A 16,150-nucleotide genomic window follows, 5' to 3' on the forward strand; every position below is an offset into this window, starting at 1 on the left:
AGCCAGGCTAAATGCTGTGCTGGTTAGCCGCTGGTAGTTGCACTGGATAGCGGGGTAAATGTAATCCGTCATGGTAATTACGTACCTTTGTTTTAAGATATTCAAATGAAGCAGACTTGCGTGAGTTCTCCGCCAGGGTTTCTTTCTCCACATGAAGTTGTCAGTGTGTGCATAATTTTTAGCTTAATATCTGCTTCTACTAATGCAGCTGCTCTAAGGCTGCCGCCATCTTGTTTACCTCCCCCCTCGCTCTGATACATCCAAATGCCAACCTCCAGCGTCAGTGCGTCAACTCTCTCATTGGGCTTAGGTATCAACCTTCTCCCTGAAAAGGGGAGTTGGTTGGGTGGGGGGCAAATGTCAACAATGCGAGATATACATTATAAATTGGATTGTAATAACAGCTACTAATAATTACTAGAGTGAAAGACGCGTTGATGATGTTATGGACCAAATAGCAATATTGAAATGGTAATAATTCACCTGAGAAAGTTTTCAAATAGCTATTTCATGCTGGGGGCCTTCACCATATTTCCAGAGTGTGGCCCTTTTTCTTACTAGTAATATAATAGTATAATAGTAGGCTAATTATGTTTTCCTGAATGGCAATCCAAAGTACGTAGGCCTACATTTCTATTCATTGGGAATAGCACAACATGCCATTCATCATTTCAGATTATATGAGCATTATGTGCTTGATCACTCTGTTAGGGAAAACTCTGAAGTCCACAAGGATTTTCTGTAGTTCACACAATGGTTATGTCTCCAGTGCACCCTTGAATACTCCCAGGCAAGCACCCATTCCCATATGCAGCAAAGGCCCTGGTGTTGTATATCACCCTGTGTCTTTATACTATTGCCTTCCCAAGCATGTCCCGCTGGCTACTTAGGTGCAGGCACTAAATATATACAACCAGCCCATGGATGTTGGCAGCCGCAAAAGTGTGGGTGGTAATGGGAAACCCAGTGGTGAACCAAGGTGAGTAGTTATGAGGTGAAGCAAAAATCCTTTTGAAAACGAGAAGACTGTGACGCATTGACAAACTACAGAGTGCCAATGCTTCTATAAGAATTACACTCAGCATGAGTAGCCTAATGACTGGTTGGAATCATTTTGTAAGAGGTTAATTATAATTTTAGTAGTTTAGTGTCATAGGCTTATACAGGTTTTATGCAAATTAAATATACCACTATTTATGACTAACTATGTGCCCTAAATGCTTTCTTCTCAGGTTGTGTTGAGCATGAACACTTCTGTCTGTATGATTATTATGTTATAATGAATGACCCCCTTCTTCTCATCTTCTCACACACACACACACACACACACACACACACACACACACACACACACACACACACCACACACACACACACACACAGACCCGGCTCCAGGGGGGGGGCAAAAGGGGGCGGTGCACCCTCAAACAAAAAAGGTGCCCCCTCAGTTTTACTTGGCCTAATCCTAACTGTAGCCTTTTACGATTGAGAGTGCCCCCCTGAAAATCTCAAATGCCCCCTTTATCACTGCTCTCTGCAGCCGGGTCTGCACACACACACACACACACACACACACACACACACACACACACACACACACACACACACACACACACACACACACACACACACACACACACACACACACACACACACACACACACACACACACACACACACACACACACACACACACACACACACACCAGACAATAGTGTGTGGCTGTGGCAGTGGACAGGGACGGGATTGGTCACTAGGACGGTGGCAGGCAGGCAGCTTGTGCTTAGCTGGCCTATCTGGGGGATATATTTAACAAGTGTAGATCCTGGGAAATGGCAACGGCAGGTTCTGATTACAGCCCTGCACTGTACCCCCCAACTCTCTCTGGTGCGCAACCTTCGCCCCCTACAATACCCCAAATCTAGCCCTCCCTCCACCACCACCATTGTCACTGAAAACAGAGAGAGAGAGAAGCCCATATACATTCCTGGCCCAGTGCCAGCCCCACTCCCTCACTTGGACAGTTAGCCCTTAACCCCAACACATCCTGCCAGGAGAGAGCAGTTGACAGCTCACCCAGGACGACAGGTCAACGCCAGCCCATGACTCCCATGCATTGCTGCGTGTATGGGAAGACTCACAAATGGGAACGGGGACAAATGGAAGTGTTCAAATTGTTTTTGTTTTTTCTGTTTAAGTACACTGACTGAATTTTTCAGACTTGGAACTAGTCTGTGTGCTAGTCCCGTCAGCTAACAGATGAGTCATAGTTTGCAAATGTTAAGTTTTTGTTGTTAAGAAAGTTTGCCATTGCTCTGATCATTATTATTGTTATCATTAATCTATCAGCATGATTTGTTTGAGTTTACATCAAATTATTAACATTATTTGAAATGCTAATGTGTTTTGACCAATGTTAATGTTGCTAATGTTATTTTTCATTAGTTTGGATAACATTGATTGGATAAAATTGGTATCTGATACGTAAACTTACAATACAAACAGCTGTCGATCCTCAAGTCTGGGACAATGTATTCTATAATCGTCAACCCCAATTCCTGGTGAGAGACAGATCAATACTTTGTTACTTTGTAACACTTTACTTGAAGGTGTCTACATAAGAGTGACATGACACTATCATGATACATAAAGCCAAACCCTAACCCTAACTTGTCATGACAAATGATGACATTTGACATGTTTGACATCACTCTTATGTAGCTATCTTCAAGTAAAGTGTAATCATACAGTATCTTGTTTTGTTTGAATAATGAATCCAAAGGGTTTCTCTATGGTTTATATCTTAGTTATATGGTTTCAAAAGTGCCATGTTCCTCTGAGATAAGGGTTGTGAAGTTACCTGCTCAAACCAATAATCTTGCTTTGAGGTATGCCCCTCTTGTCCTCCATAATATGCTGTTTGGAACGTGTTTAGACCTGGTTGGATTGTGTGACTGGTGCAGACCAGTTTGACCTTTGGAGTTGCAGATGTCGAAACAACTATGAGGCATCATTTGGATACCTGCCTAAACGTCAACTTAGTACTTCTGATGCAATGGAGACAACGTTGGCGCATAGCCTAACTGCCTCCCCTTCATTACCCTGGCACAAAGATATTGAATCTTCGCATTGGCAGAGCATAATCAGTGTGCCCATTTGTGTGTGTTATACGGAGTGCTAATAACTTCAATCAATGTTTCACCAACACGTACGCAAATTTGACCATGTAAACATAACAGGATATTTCAGCATGACAGGAGGGGAGAAGAGAATAAGCCAATCAGTCTGGGTGAAGCAATTACCCTGAAGCCCACTGCATCTGACTCTATGGGCCAACTGCATTCCCGTTGCTTAGGGCCACTGCGTCCACCTTCCTGAAGCCTACTGCATTCCCGTTGCTAAGGGCCACTGCATTCCGGTCACTGAGGCTAACTGCATTCCCGTTGCTAAGGGCCACTGCATTCCCGTTGGTAAGGGCCACTGCATTCCCGTTGGTAAGGGCCACTGCGTTCCCCTCACTTCCCCGAGCCAAAGGCCACCCGGGGTGCCAGCGCGTCTCCATGGCGGCCACGGTGGGTCTGTGCCAAGCAGAGGCTGGTCCGATGAGTGCGGCGTCTATATTTACCTCGGACAGATGGACCGGCCGAGGCGAGAGACATGCTCACCGCAGGGCTCTGGGGACAGCGGCTCAATTTAATGGTTTTAAAACAGGAGAGCAATTTGCATCCAATGCCAAGGCATTCATCATGAGTACACAAAGAGAAAGAGGTGAGCTTAGGGATCTGGTGTAGGGCGGCGGGCGCAGTGACTGTGGATATTCTCTTCTCAGTCACGAGAAGAGAGAGATGACCGTCTGGGTTGACTGACCACCACATATCCTAACAGGGAGCTTAACAGGGCTGGAGGAAATGAGATGACCGTTTGGGTTGACTGAGTGCCCAATGCACACACACCCACAACAAGGTAGCAGCTGACCACTTGGGGTTGATTGAGTACCTCCATCTCTGTCACTTATTATATTACACTTGTACACAAAAACATGTGTGTGTGTGTCTCACTCACTCACACACACACACACACACACACACACACACACACACACACACACACACACACACACACACACACACACACACACACACACACACACACACACACACACACACACACACACACACACACACACACACACACACACACACACACACACACACACACACACACACACACACACACACAGAACTTTTAAACTGAAATAGTTTCAACAGTTAAAACAAACAAGAAAACATTAAAGCAGCAATGGATTGTGGGAAAACAGATGATCCAGTTGGGGTTTTATTAAAAGAGGAGCTTTGGAGGTTGTCAGTTTTAACATGTCTCTGGACAAACACAGGGCGACACCACCCCAGCCCACTTGAGGTCCACTTCTGAAGACTGTAGACAATTACAAAAGGAAACCAAAATAGGAAACAGATAAAAACATCTTGGTCACTGACGCTAAAAACCCACAAGGGCACTGGCATCCACAATGGTGGAAAACATGGTAGACGCTTGTGAAAGCTTTGATGAACCAATGAGTGCACAGCTCTGCTCGCATCACGTACACATGTATACACACAAATTTCCTGCCTTGGTGCCACGCATGCACACACACACATACATACACGCACACATCATTTCCAGCCTCGTCTCAGGTCTACAGAGTGTGTCCCCACCTCTCCCGATGCACAGACCGTTAAGCACCCCTTCCAAACACGGCAGAGACGCATGGATGCCTAGAAGAGTAAAAAAAAAAAAAGTCTTACAAAAATCTGACTACCCAGTGAATCATTCAGATGGGCCAGAGCCTTCCCTATGCTTGTGGAGAGACAGGCACATGACACGAAGGAAGTACAGTCGAGTGATAGCAGTGGCGTCCTCGGTGTCCTCAGTAGTACGGCCGGCGCGGATTGTTCTGGGAGAGACAGACAGAAAGAGAGACAATTAGTGACACTCGTCATCATCATCTTCCTCCTCCTCATCATGGTTAAAATGGCTGCATCTACACAGACTCTGTTGGAGGGCCTTGGTGCCATGTCACACTTCTAACACACAGATTTAAAATGGAGCCTCTGGCCAGATAGACCATCTGACTCCTTGCAGTTATACATCACAAATCATCTAAATGCCTCAAAACCTAAACGCATACCTAGCTCTCTTTTCAAAATCGGATTGTTCCAGCTAGACCCAGACATATTCAGACATGAGCTTGGATCTGGCTCACTTGTCGGCCCAATCCGGCTCTGTGCTGGCTGCTATTTGGCCTGATGCTGGGCTCTGGATATGTGTGTGTGTGTGTGTGTGTAAGCCAGCTCTGCTCACCAGAGGGTTGGGTCGGAAGCGGTAAGCCAGCATCATCCTCTTGCGGAACGCGTCATACTCATCGTCGTTTTTAGAGAGCTCGGCCGGCCGGTCAACACCAAAGCCTGCGCCGTCCACAGCTGTGGTGCCCCTGCAGTGGACACACACACACACACACACACAGTACAATATTATAGAGCAGAGTAAATATACAGTACTTTACCAGAAATACACCAGCAGCAAAAGCACCCAGTTTAGATGTTTTCAAACATGTGACCAGGGGGCACCTACAGTATAGACCCTTTCAACAAGAACAACAAAAACAATGCTTGAACGTTCTATTTTGTTCCCAAACTACATTAAGATAGCATGTGGAATGTTAAAGTGCAAACCTTGTGAGAACCATAGATATAATAAAGCTTTATTATATCTATGGTGGGAACAACTATGATGCTGATAATGGAACTCTCCTGGAACGGTCTATACATCCTTTACTCCTGTACCTCCAATGGTACAGCAGCATGCTTAAAGGAATACGCCACCCAAAAATGAAATTAAGCTAGTCTCGGTCACCCCCAGAGTTAGAACAGTGAAAAAAACCCGGTTAAAATCCGTCCGGGCATTCTCCTGCTTTGGGAGCAGCGATGTTAGCTTTAGCTTAGAACAGTTGCTGTAGATGAAGGGTGTCAGTGAGCACGTCCTCCAAAAAAGTGACCGAGACGTCTACATTTTTTTCTAAATATATCTTGGGAGCCGTGTGTTCAAAACGAGTACAAATCATAATGCAAAATCGAACGAGACTATTACCTGGGCAGATCTTTACTTGGAACTATTTTCAGCCTCATCGCCGACGAAGCACCGCTAGCTAGGCGCAAAGTTAGCAGTCTTGTAAACTCCCAACTAGATTCGACTGGAACTTCACAAGTGGTGCTACGTGAGAACTTTGCGCCTAGCTAGCGGTGCTTCGTCGGCGATGAGGCTGAAAATAGTTCCAAGTAAAGATCTGCCCAGGTAATAGTCTCGTTCGATTTTGCATTATGATTTGTACTCGTTTTGAACACACGGCTCCCAAGATATATTTAGAAAAAAATGTAGACGTCTCGGTCACTTTTTTGGAGGACGTGCTCACTGACACCCTTCATCTACAGCAACTGTTCTAAGCTAAAGCTAACATCGCTGCTCCCAAAGCAGGAGAATGCCCGGACGGATTTTAACCGGGTTTTTTTCACTGTTCTAACTCTGGGGGTGACCGAGACTAGCTTAATTTCATTTTTGGGTGGCGTATTCCTTTAAGCTATAGCCAACCCCACCCCGCGGTTAGATGCCCACTGCACCTGTTCACAGGGGCCTTGATGCCCTGCCCATCCGAGCCCAGGCCGTCGCCATCCTTCCAGCCCATCTTCATCAACATCTGGAAACCGAGGTTCTCCACCGTCAGCTTGAATTCCTTGTACTCTGAGTAGTCCGGGTCACGACCCTCCTGCAAACACACACACACACACACACACACACACACACACACACACACACGATACAGAGATAGATATTCATGACTTCAGAATGTCTTAAGCACAACCCAAAATACTGCTTATTGGACTGCTTCATTTGTAGATTGGAGTTGCATAAGTTGTCTTCATGGTTTATCTGTTTAAGCTGATGACCACGAAGCCAGAAGCTGCTGAGCCCTATCTGCCCTCTGATGTGACCTGAGTGAGATGCGTGTCCAGCACAGGGCCAGTCCTGCCTCACCTTCAGAGCCTTGAACGTCTCCATGAACTTCTCCAGCTCGTCTGGCGGGAGGAAGTCACCAATGAAATGCTTCCCCTTGCCCATCTCCGTCAGCGACTCCGCCCACTCTGCAGCAAGACAACATACAAAGATCAGATCAGACTTGCTCAATCAACACATCAACGATCAGTGATTAAACACCAGCCCAGACCTGCTCAATCAATCTACAGTACAAATGGTATCCAATCAGATCAGACCTGCAAAATCAATCTATGGTACAAATGCTATTTTTTCAAATAAAAACTAGCAGTGAAATGGCTGGATAAGGACATGGAAGTCACCATGGGTAGGACTGGCACCCTTCACATCCCACAGGCACGCAAGATACACACATTCACACACTCCACCATCACACCCTCATGCTTTTCCCCTCCTACATCTTGTGTATACTGTATTTTCAGGTCTAAATGCACACCCACACACCCACCTCTACCCAACTGACACACACACACACACACACACACACACACACACACAACCTCACCGCGCGTCTTCTCCATCTCCATCTGGCGCAGGCGATGCTCCCAGGTGCCTGAGCGTGTGTCCACCTCCTCGTCGCTGTCGTACTCGTGCTGGTGGTCTCGCACGGCCTTCTCCCACATCACCTGCATCTCCTGCATCGCCCTCTTGTGCTTCATGATCATGTCGAACATTTCCTGCATCTGATTCACACACACACACAGCATTAAATCAACTGCTTCTCCTGCATCGTCCTCTCGTGTTTCATGATCATGTCAAACATCTCCTGCATCTGATTTACACACAACCACAATAGAACACACACACACAGCATGATACACACACACTGTCAATAAAAATATGCTACTCAATCAGAAAGAAATATAGAAGATGGAAGAAAACACACAAACTGATACGATATCAGTGATAGAGCAAAACATATGAGGGCCAGACAACAGAGCTATTTCCTGTTCCTCTTCAGGCTAGAGTTGCACTAGAGTTCATGCCCAGGCCTGGCTCCAGTCCACATCTGATGGCTGCTACACAACCTCAGCTGTGCGTCAGAGCTTATCAGTAGGGTTTGTCTGACTGAGAGTTCACACAGGGGTCATCGTCAAGACACTAATCCGGCCAGACCCCTGCTCGTCACAGCCTTCCACTGGAGATGCATTCCAGTGCAGTGCTTGCATTCTGTGACCTGAGCTTTCCTCTGCTGACCTGATGTTTTGTGGTGAGTGTTTGGGAGAGAACCTTGCATTGTAATAGGCTGTTTAGGAGATTCCTGTGTTGTCATTGGCTGTTTTAGAGAGATCCCTGCACTGTATTTGGCTGTTTGAAAGATTCCTGTGTTACGATCGGCTGTTAAGGTGATCACTGTGTTTTGGTTGGTTGAATGGGAAATTGCTGCAATATAATTGACTGTTTGAGAGATTGCAGTGTTATGGTTGGCTGTTTAGGAGATTGCTGTGTTGTGATTGGCCGTTTGAGAGACTGCTGCATTGTGGTTGGTTGGGTACCTCCTGTTGCTCCTTCAGTTGTTTCTTCTGGTCGTCAGAGAGTTCAGTCACGCCCACCAGGCCGACTGGCTTCCCCTTCTTATAGCCCAGTCCTGCCAGCTCCTGAGCTAAAGTTCACACACACACACACACACACACACACACACACACACACACACACACACACACACAGAGAGAGAGAGAGAGAGAGAGAGAGAGAGAGAGAGAGAGAGAGAGAGAGACACACACACACAGGATATATGAATCAGTGTACGCACACATCCTCAAAAATGTGCAATATTAGTCAACAAGTCATCTATTATCTAGTCATCTATTATAGTTTCCATAATCCCATCCCCTATGTGAACACATGCATGTTTAATGTGTGTGTGAGCGCATATGTGTGAGTTTAATGTGTGTGAGTTTAATATGTGTGTGCATGTGAGTTTAATGTGTGTGAGTTACCGGACAGAGCTGGCAAGTCGGGCTCCGTTTCTACGATGGCGGGCGGTGCGATGATGGGGGGGATGGGCAGGTCCACCTTGTCGTCCTCAGCCCCCCAGCGGCTCTTGCGTTTGCGCTTGGTGGCGGGGGCTCCTCCTCCCCCGCTGGGGGCCTCGTGGCTGGGGGCAGAGTGCTGGGGAGGGGAGGCCTCCGCTGGGGCAGGGGGGGGCACACAGGCTCTGGGGGCCGCCGGAGCAGAGTTGGAGGTGGGGGAGGGAGAGGTGGGGCTGGGGGGGTCTGCGATCCTCTGGAACTCCTCCACCTTCTGCCGATAGAACTTATAGGCCGCACTCTGGGGCTCGTACAGGAAGCTGAGGACACAGGGCAGAGGGGGTCAACACACTACTATCTGCTGTCTAGCGTGTGTGTGTGTGTGTGTGTGTGTGTGTGTGAATGAGAAGAGTGGGTCTATTTATGGACTTGTATGCGTGCATAGATGCATGCGAGAGTCTATACATACATGTGGGCATGTGCAAAACAAACTCCATGCATTTGTATACAGATATGAATGTGTGTTTTGCACTGTGTACAAGGGAATGTGTTGAACTATGCAAAAGTGTGTGGATGAGAATATAAGTGATAAAGTGATAATGAATAAGTTACTGTTACTGTACATATGGTGTGTGTGTGTGAGTGTGTGTGTGTGCGTGGGTATGTGTGCGCCTGTCTCACCTGAATGCGAGTTTGACCCGGTTGTGCTGTGTGTGTGTGTGTGTGTGTGTGTGTGTGTGTATGTGTGTGTGTGTGTGTGTGTGTGTACTCACCTAAATGCAGGGTTGTCCCGGTTGTGCTGCGCTGCCATGGCCTCCACCTCCGGGCCGCCGTCGGCCACGAACCGGGCCAGCTTCTCCGCCACCTCCCGTGTCTCGCCCGCCACTGAGGACGAGCCTTAAAGCAGCACAGCAGTGCGTCAGTACTGGGCCCTGACCACTTTAAAGCAGCACAGATGTGCGTCAGTACTGGGCCCTGGCCACTTAAAGCAGCACAGATGTGCGTCAGTACTGGGCCCTGGCCACTTAAAGCAGCACAGATGTGCGTCAGTACTGGGCCCTGGCCACTTAAAGCAGCACAGATGTGCGTCAGTACTGGGCCCTGACCACTTTAAAGCAGCACAGATGTGCGTCAGTACTGGGCCCTGGCCACTTAAAGCAGCACAGATGTGCGTCAGTACTGGGCCCTGGCCACTTAAAGCAGCACAGATGTGCGTCAGTACTGGGCCCTGACCACTTAAAGCAGCACAGATGTGCGTCAGTACTGTGCCCTGACCACTCTCACTCACAGGCCACACGCAATCACACAGCCAGACAGACACTTAATGTGCAGGCATTCCCCCATTCCGTCTATTTCCAACACACTGGGTGGCCATTTAGCAATACAGGGGCAGGGTACCCAACACCCAACGGTATGAGTCAAAATAACAATATTACATAATGCAATTCCAGGCGTTAAGGCCGCACATCAGCAGTGTCAGACATTCCCTAATTCTAGTTAAAAATAGTCAAGGAATGTGTGGCGGCGCTCCTGGCTGAGATGCCGCAGGAATGGCTAAGGAATCAGACACTGGAACGAGCACAACAACCCTAACTTTAACAACTCAACTTTACTGGTGTAGCCACAATTTGTGAGGATGAATGAGAAACACTTTGTATTTCTGATCCCTCAATACCTTTCAGGAGAAAATGTGAATTGTGTGGCTTTATGCATGCCGGTGTATGTGCGTGTGTGTGTGTGTGTGTATGTGTGTGTGTGTGTATGTATGTGTGTGTGTATGTATGTGTGTACGTGTGTGTACAGTATTAGCTGTAGGGCATGCAGGGATGCCTGCTTTAAAAATAGGATGATAGGGAAAACTTCAAAGAGTTCAATAATGAATACTGTACTATAATAATATAACATAGGCTAATATAATATTATATTACATTAGCCTGTAATTAATGTGCTGTAAGCAGAATTTAGACATGGCTGTATGTGACATTTTTATATATCAAAATGACATAAGCCAAATGGATTTTTTAAAGTTAAGGCTATATGGCTATTGTTAAGCCTATTGAATAACTTCCTGATAGAAGACAAAACATTTTGTGGAATGATGCATCATGAAATGTGCAACGATGCAAAAATCTCTGGGAGCCTATAAATTACACCACACCACTGCCACACGTTATCTGTAGCTGATCGATGTAAGGCTACAAATAGATACAGTAGAGCGCAGAGAGCCAACGCGTGCTTCTTTTACCGATATACTCAATGTCTTTTTTATCACTTATCTAAACAACGTCAAACTTGACACTGCACATACTCGTTGGTGCCCGTAGCAAGACACGTGCCACGTTTAAATCAATCGGAGGAACGATTCGAGAGACATGCAAATAACAGACACAGACAAACAGACGTTCCTGTAATTTACGGATAGAAAGAATGAAAATAGCACAAAGCATTCTCTGTTTGATCAGACCTGTCTAACACCGGCAACATACTTATATCAATAATTACTGATTAGATCTGTAAACTCTTCCTCTGTGTTAAGATCCAAATAAAGGCATTTCAATTTGTGTGTGTGTGTGTGTGTGTGCGTAGTGACTAAGAGCGTGTGTTGGGTGTGCAGGAGGAGCTTCCATGTTGGGTTTGAGTGTGTGTGTGTGTGTGTGTGCGTGTGTCTTATCACAAGTATGTGGTGTGTGTGTGTGTGTGTGTGTGTGTGTGTGTGTTGTGTATGTGAGTGTGTGTCTTACCACGAGTATGTGTTGTGTGTACAGGGGGGGGCTCAGGTCTGGGGGTGTCCCTCCTGATCTCGGCCACACGCTTCCTGTAGTAGAGATACTCTCGGCTGTTCTTATCATGCAGGAACCTGCAGCAGATGGGCCCCAGGAGGGAGGGAGAGAGGGGGGGGGAGGGAGAGAGAGAGAGAGAGAGAGAGAGAGAGAGAGAGAGAGAGAGAGAGAGAGAGAGAGAGAGAGAGAGAGAGAGAGAGAGAGAGAGAGAGAAATTGTTAGGGGCTGTGGATGCTCAAACAACACATGGAAAAGATGAGCTGGGGAGTCATACAGCTCACTACAGAGCACTACATCAGCTTTGATGTGAGAGTTTGGTGTGTTTGTAAGACTCACATGAAGAGCGTGTAAATGTAAGTGTGTGTGTGTGTGTGTGTGTGTGTGTGTGTGTGTGTGTAGCCCTTTTCACACTGAAAGTCAGTACATTTGCGGAAAGGTGGAGCCGACAATTTGCCTCCTTTCAAAAAAGCCGCCACGGTATAGGTGTAAACATGTAAGCACTGGGCGTGAAGTTGAACAGTGACGTACAACATAGGCATCGGAAGAATATTTAGTTTCGTGACACTTTCAAAACGGCAACAAAATCTGACAGTAGCTTGGAGTTTAGGAAGTAGGCTGCAGGCAGCAGTTGGATACATAACTGACATAGGGTGCGTAGGCTTTCGGTAAGGTAAAAGCAACGACCGAAATGCAGTGAAAAAGTATCCCGTTTTCTGAAAGCTAAATGTTGACAGTTATGATTCGTCATTGCTTTGTTTACATGCCGAGTCAGAGATCCAACAGCTGTGCTCAGCTGTTTGCTGATTTGAAATCTTACGGCTGTGGGTCGCACAATTCGCGTCATCGACAGCTCCACCCATCTCACAGAAAAGCCAGCACATTGCCGGCTCACATTCACACTGCAGTGGAGCCGGCAATATGTGTATCCCCAGAGGAGGAAAATTGGCGGCATAAAACACGCTGTCAATGTGAAAGCTTGGGACGAGCCGCAAAAAAGCCAGCAAATTGCAGTGTGAAAGTGGCTTGTGTGTGTGTGTGTACACGCATGTGGGAATGCAAGACTCGATTGAAGTGGCGATTGCCCTTGGGTGCATGTATGTGTGTGTGTGCAGAGGGGTTTGTCCTTGGTTCTTGTGTTTGTGTGTGCGTGTAACAAGATTTGCATGATCAAGGCATTGTCCTTCCGTGCTTGGGTATGTATGTATGTGACTCACATGAAGAAGTGTTGTCCTTGTGTCTCCGTGTCTGCACGGGTCCACGTATTGTAAATGTGTTTGCTAGAGGAGTTGTCCTTATGTATGTTAGCACGAGTGTATGTGTGTGGGTCGCACAGAGAGTGTGTATGTATGTGTATGACTCACGTGAAGAGTGGGTTGTCCTAATGTGTGTGTGTGTGTGTGTGTGTGCGTGCGTGCTTGCATGTGTGTGTGCATATATCTGTGTGTGTGTGTGTGTGTGTGTGTCCACTCACTCGAAGAGCGGGTTGTCCTTGTAGTCCTCCATGGCCTTGCGCTCCAGCTCGGCGCCTCCCTCGGCCACGAAGCCAGCCAGCTTGTCCATGATGCAGCGCAGGTCCTGGTCCTCTGGGGGGGAAACTTTAAGCAGGCTATCAGTACCCAGCCACGCGCCGACCCACCGACAGACTGACCACAGACTGACCGACCGACCGACCGACCGGCCGCACTAACCGCACACTTCAGGCCGGCCCACTAGGACACAAAGAGCAGGGGCAGTGGCGGCGTGCGGGCCGCCAGCAGGGGGGAGGGGCCATCGGGGGTGGTTACCTTTCAGCTCCAGGAAGTGCACGTCCATGCTCTCGTGGTCCGCCTCGTCGCCCTCGTCGTCGTCCTCGGCAAAGACGCTGGGTTTGGGCGGCCGCGTCGGCGCCCTCTTGGCCTGCGTGTAGCTCTTCAGCATGCTGCTGATGCCCAGGCCGGGGCGCTTCCCGATCAGGATGTGCTTTTTCGGGGGCCCACCGGACGCCGAGCCGGGTGTGGAGGGGGCCGCTGGGCTGGAAGACGGAGAGCCCTTGGCTACGTTGTTGGAGCCTGGGGGAGGGCACACAATCTTAAGGTGAGAAACCTTTGGAAAATACAGGCTGTTACTAAATGCTAAGAATGGCAGACCATGTGAACTCCACTATCTTTGCACTGTTCCGATGTCTCACCTGAGTCATTGCTGGGCTTATCCTTCTGCATCTTCATGAACTGCTGCAGGAAGCTGCCGTCGTTCACAAACTTATTGGATGTGGATCCCTGTGGGCTAGGAATGCTGACAACAGAAAATACACCAACCCAACAAAACTTATTAAAGGGTGTGTGTGTGTGTGTGTGTGTGTGTGTGTGTGTGTGCAGAAAATACACCAACCCAACAAAACTCATTAAAGGGTGAGTGTGTGTGTGTGTGTGTGCGTAGAATTCCAGTAGTCTCGTGTTGTCTTAAACGTACTCTCATGCCAATGAGGGTACTCTATGATCTCCTTACAAGACTTGGATAAAGGGTCTCTTGAGGTACACAGTAGTAAACGAGAGAGTACTGCCCAAAGGACAGACGAAGCTACCTTGTTGGCATGCTAATTTCAGTGGAAACCTGGGCAACACGGATATTGGGTATTTCCAAACAATTACACCAATATACCTACACATTATGTTACTAATCCAGGTCATATTTTAAGTCATTCCTAAACATAGTCTCGCACCTTTAATGCTAAAACACTAAAATACGTCCCCATCCCATCACTCCCACCCCAGAGTCCCAGGTCCCCGACCCTCCTCAACCCCACCTGGGAACAGGAAGGGGCTTGGCGGGGGCAGGTAGGTTCCTCTTGGCTTGTTCGGCCATCTTAGCCTCAATCTCCCTCTTCTTCTGAGCAATGAGCTCCTCTTGACGCCGGATGTTAGCACTCATCTTGCTCTTCCAAGTGTAGTTCTCTATAAGAGACAATACAAAACAAGACATTTTCTGTATGATTGAACGCCAAGCCACACAGAAGTCACAATCCGTTTCAGATCTTACAGAATTCTCTCTGGTATTCCTTAAATTAGATGTGACTAAATGCTTCCTGACTGAGTGGACGGAACTGCACCTCTGCACACAGGCTTGCTCTGAGCTCTGCATCTGGTTTCTGATGTGTTTATTTGACATTTATTGAGAGACTTTGGATGGTGCAGATCTATGTGTGGCCTCCATCCTCTCAATGCCTTGTGGTCTCCCACATGACATATGTGTCTCAATGGTCAACCCTATGCAGATATATTCAGACCATATCGTTTGAAAGGCCAACTGTGGCTGTTAACATAAAGTGATTGTGATTAACCCTTTACTGGATTGGATTGGATTGGACTGCGTGCAGAACATCAGCAAACTCCCCTGAAGACATTTTGCCTCAACATTAGTCCTATAAGGGCAGGCGTTTGCCGGACCTTGAAAATCGTCAAATGACTGAAAATCGTCACTGACTCACCAACCAAACCTTGCAAATGTTGTCTTGTGCATGGAATTGTGCAAGCCAGAGTATTTGATAACTAACTTTCCCATGCCAGTGCTCCCACACCCACTGTCAGACCCCTTCATAAATCGTTGTTACATTCCTGCACTTATGCTAGATAGCATATATTATTTTCAACGACAACAAAGCTTGCCCAGAGAACATCACATTTCATTATTTTGCAGAAAAGGACTGCAGGCTGACCCACGGATATGACTGATGTTAACGTTAATCTTGTTTTTAGCTCAAGACAAGTTGCCATAGCAGGCTAACTTGGCTCAGAGTACGGTTAATACATTTCGTCTGTGTTTTTTCCCTTTCTGTGTTCACGGTTTGATGGTGATTGGATGCTCTATAAGTAAGCTCCTTGGGTTAAACTCGTTAGTACTGAGATAAATTAGATATTCGATGTTGCTAGGGAACAACGATTAGCCACAGGTAGCAAACCCTGTAGCAAACTGACCACCAGGCTTTGGCAATAACGTTAGCCTACCTTTAACATAACTTATCCCAGCTTTGCCCGCGTATTAAGTAACTATCATACAGAGATTGCACAACCTGGACTACCCGTAGTGCCACGCGAATATGTTTTTGGTTAATATGTGTGGACATACTGTCCGTTTAAATGGCGACTTTGCAGTAACATTTACCTGGGTCATTCGAGTCCATCGCTGTTACACAGACACGCAGCGAAATCTTTTTCCGGTCTCTACCCCTGTCTTCCGGAACGCCAAAAATACATTTGACCAGGTGGTGGCGCTACAACACAACGATGATTCATGCCACAGCGGCAGATGTCTATGCA

General features: G+C 47.2%; 2 protein-coding genes across 5 annotated transcripts in view; both read right to left on the minus strand.

Moving 5' to 3' along the window:
• Positions 1-2,933, minus strand: part of stk11 (serine/threonine kinase 11) — a 28,264-nt gene extending 25,331 nt beyond the window's left edge. The window contains exons 1-2 of one of the 3 annotated variants that reach the window (XM_062518868.1): positions 2,862-2,933; positions 2,496-2,559 (exon numbers count right to left, since the gene is read on the minus strand). The gene's annotated coding sequence lies outside the window, so the exon portion shown is untranslated. Of the gene's footprint in view, positions 1-85; positions 531-2,495; positions 2,560-2,861 lie in introns of those variants that run through there. The other 2 variants (XM_062518867.1, XM_062518869.1) reach the window with 2 other exon arrangements.
• Positions 2,934-4,305: 1,372 nt separating this feature from the next.
• Positions 4,306-16,098, minus strand: sugp1 (SURP and G patch domain containing 1). Of its 2 annotated transcripts, none has more exons than XM_062518870.1 (14): positions 15,996-16,098; positions 14,641-14,788; positions 14,026-14,129; positions 13,643-13,906; positions 13,330-13,453; positions 11,820-11,935; positions 9,852-9,975; positions 9,049-9,398; positions 8,605-8,711; positions 7,614-7,791; positions 7,091-7,197; positions 6,676-6,821; positions 5,363-5,492; positions 4,306-4,955 (listed from the first exon to the last, which is right to left on the minus strand). In XM_062518870.1, exons 1-14 carry the CDS (start codon positions 16,012-16,014, stop codon positions 4,929-4,931), a joined length of 1,944 nt encoding a protein of 647 aa, XP_062374854.1. In that variant the 5' UTR covers positions 16,015-16,098; the 3' UTR covers positions 4,306-4,928. The 2 variants fall into 2 exon arrangements, with proteins under 2 accessions (XP_062374854.1, XP_062374855.1); XM_062518871.1 differs by lacking the exon at positions 15,996-16,098 and adding an exon at positions 15,839-15,942.
• Between the last annotated feature and the right edge of the window lie 52 nt (positions 16,099-16,150).

Source organism: Sardina pilchardus, chromosome 2 (assembly GCF_963854185.1).
Source record: "Sardina pilchardus chromosome 2, fSarPil1.1, whole genome shotgun sequence".
Classification (NCBI taxonomy): domain Eukaryota; kingdom Metazoa; phylum Chordata; class Actinopteri; order Clupeiformes; family Clupeidae; genus Sardina; species Sardina pilchardus.

Coding starts and splice junctions, on each gene's coding strand:
- sugp1 (XM_062518870.1), bottom strand. Junction 13,907..14,025: donor TAAGCCCAGCAATGACTCAG/GTGAGACATCGG, acceptor GCCCTCCCCCAG/GCTCCAACAACGTAGCCAAG. Junction 9,976..11,819: donor ACACACAACACATACTCGTG/GTAAGACACACA, acceptor TGCTGCTTTAAG/GCTCGTCCTCAGTGGCGGGC.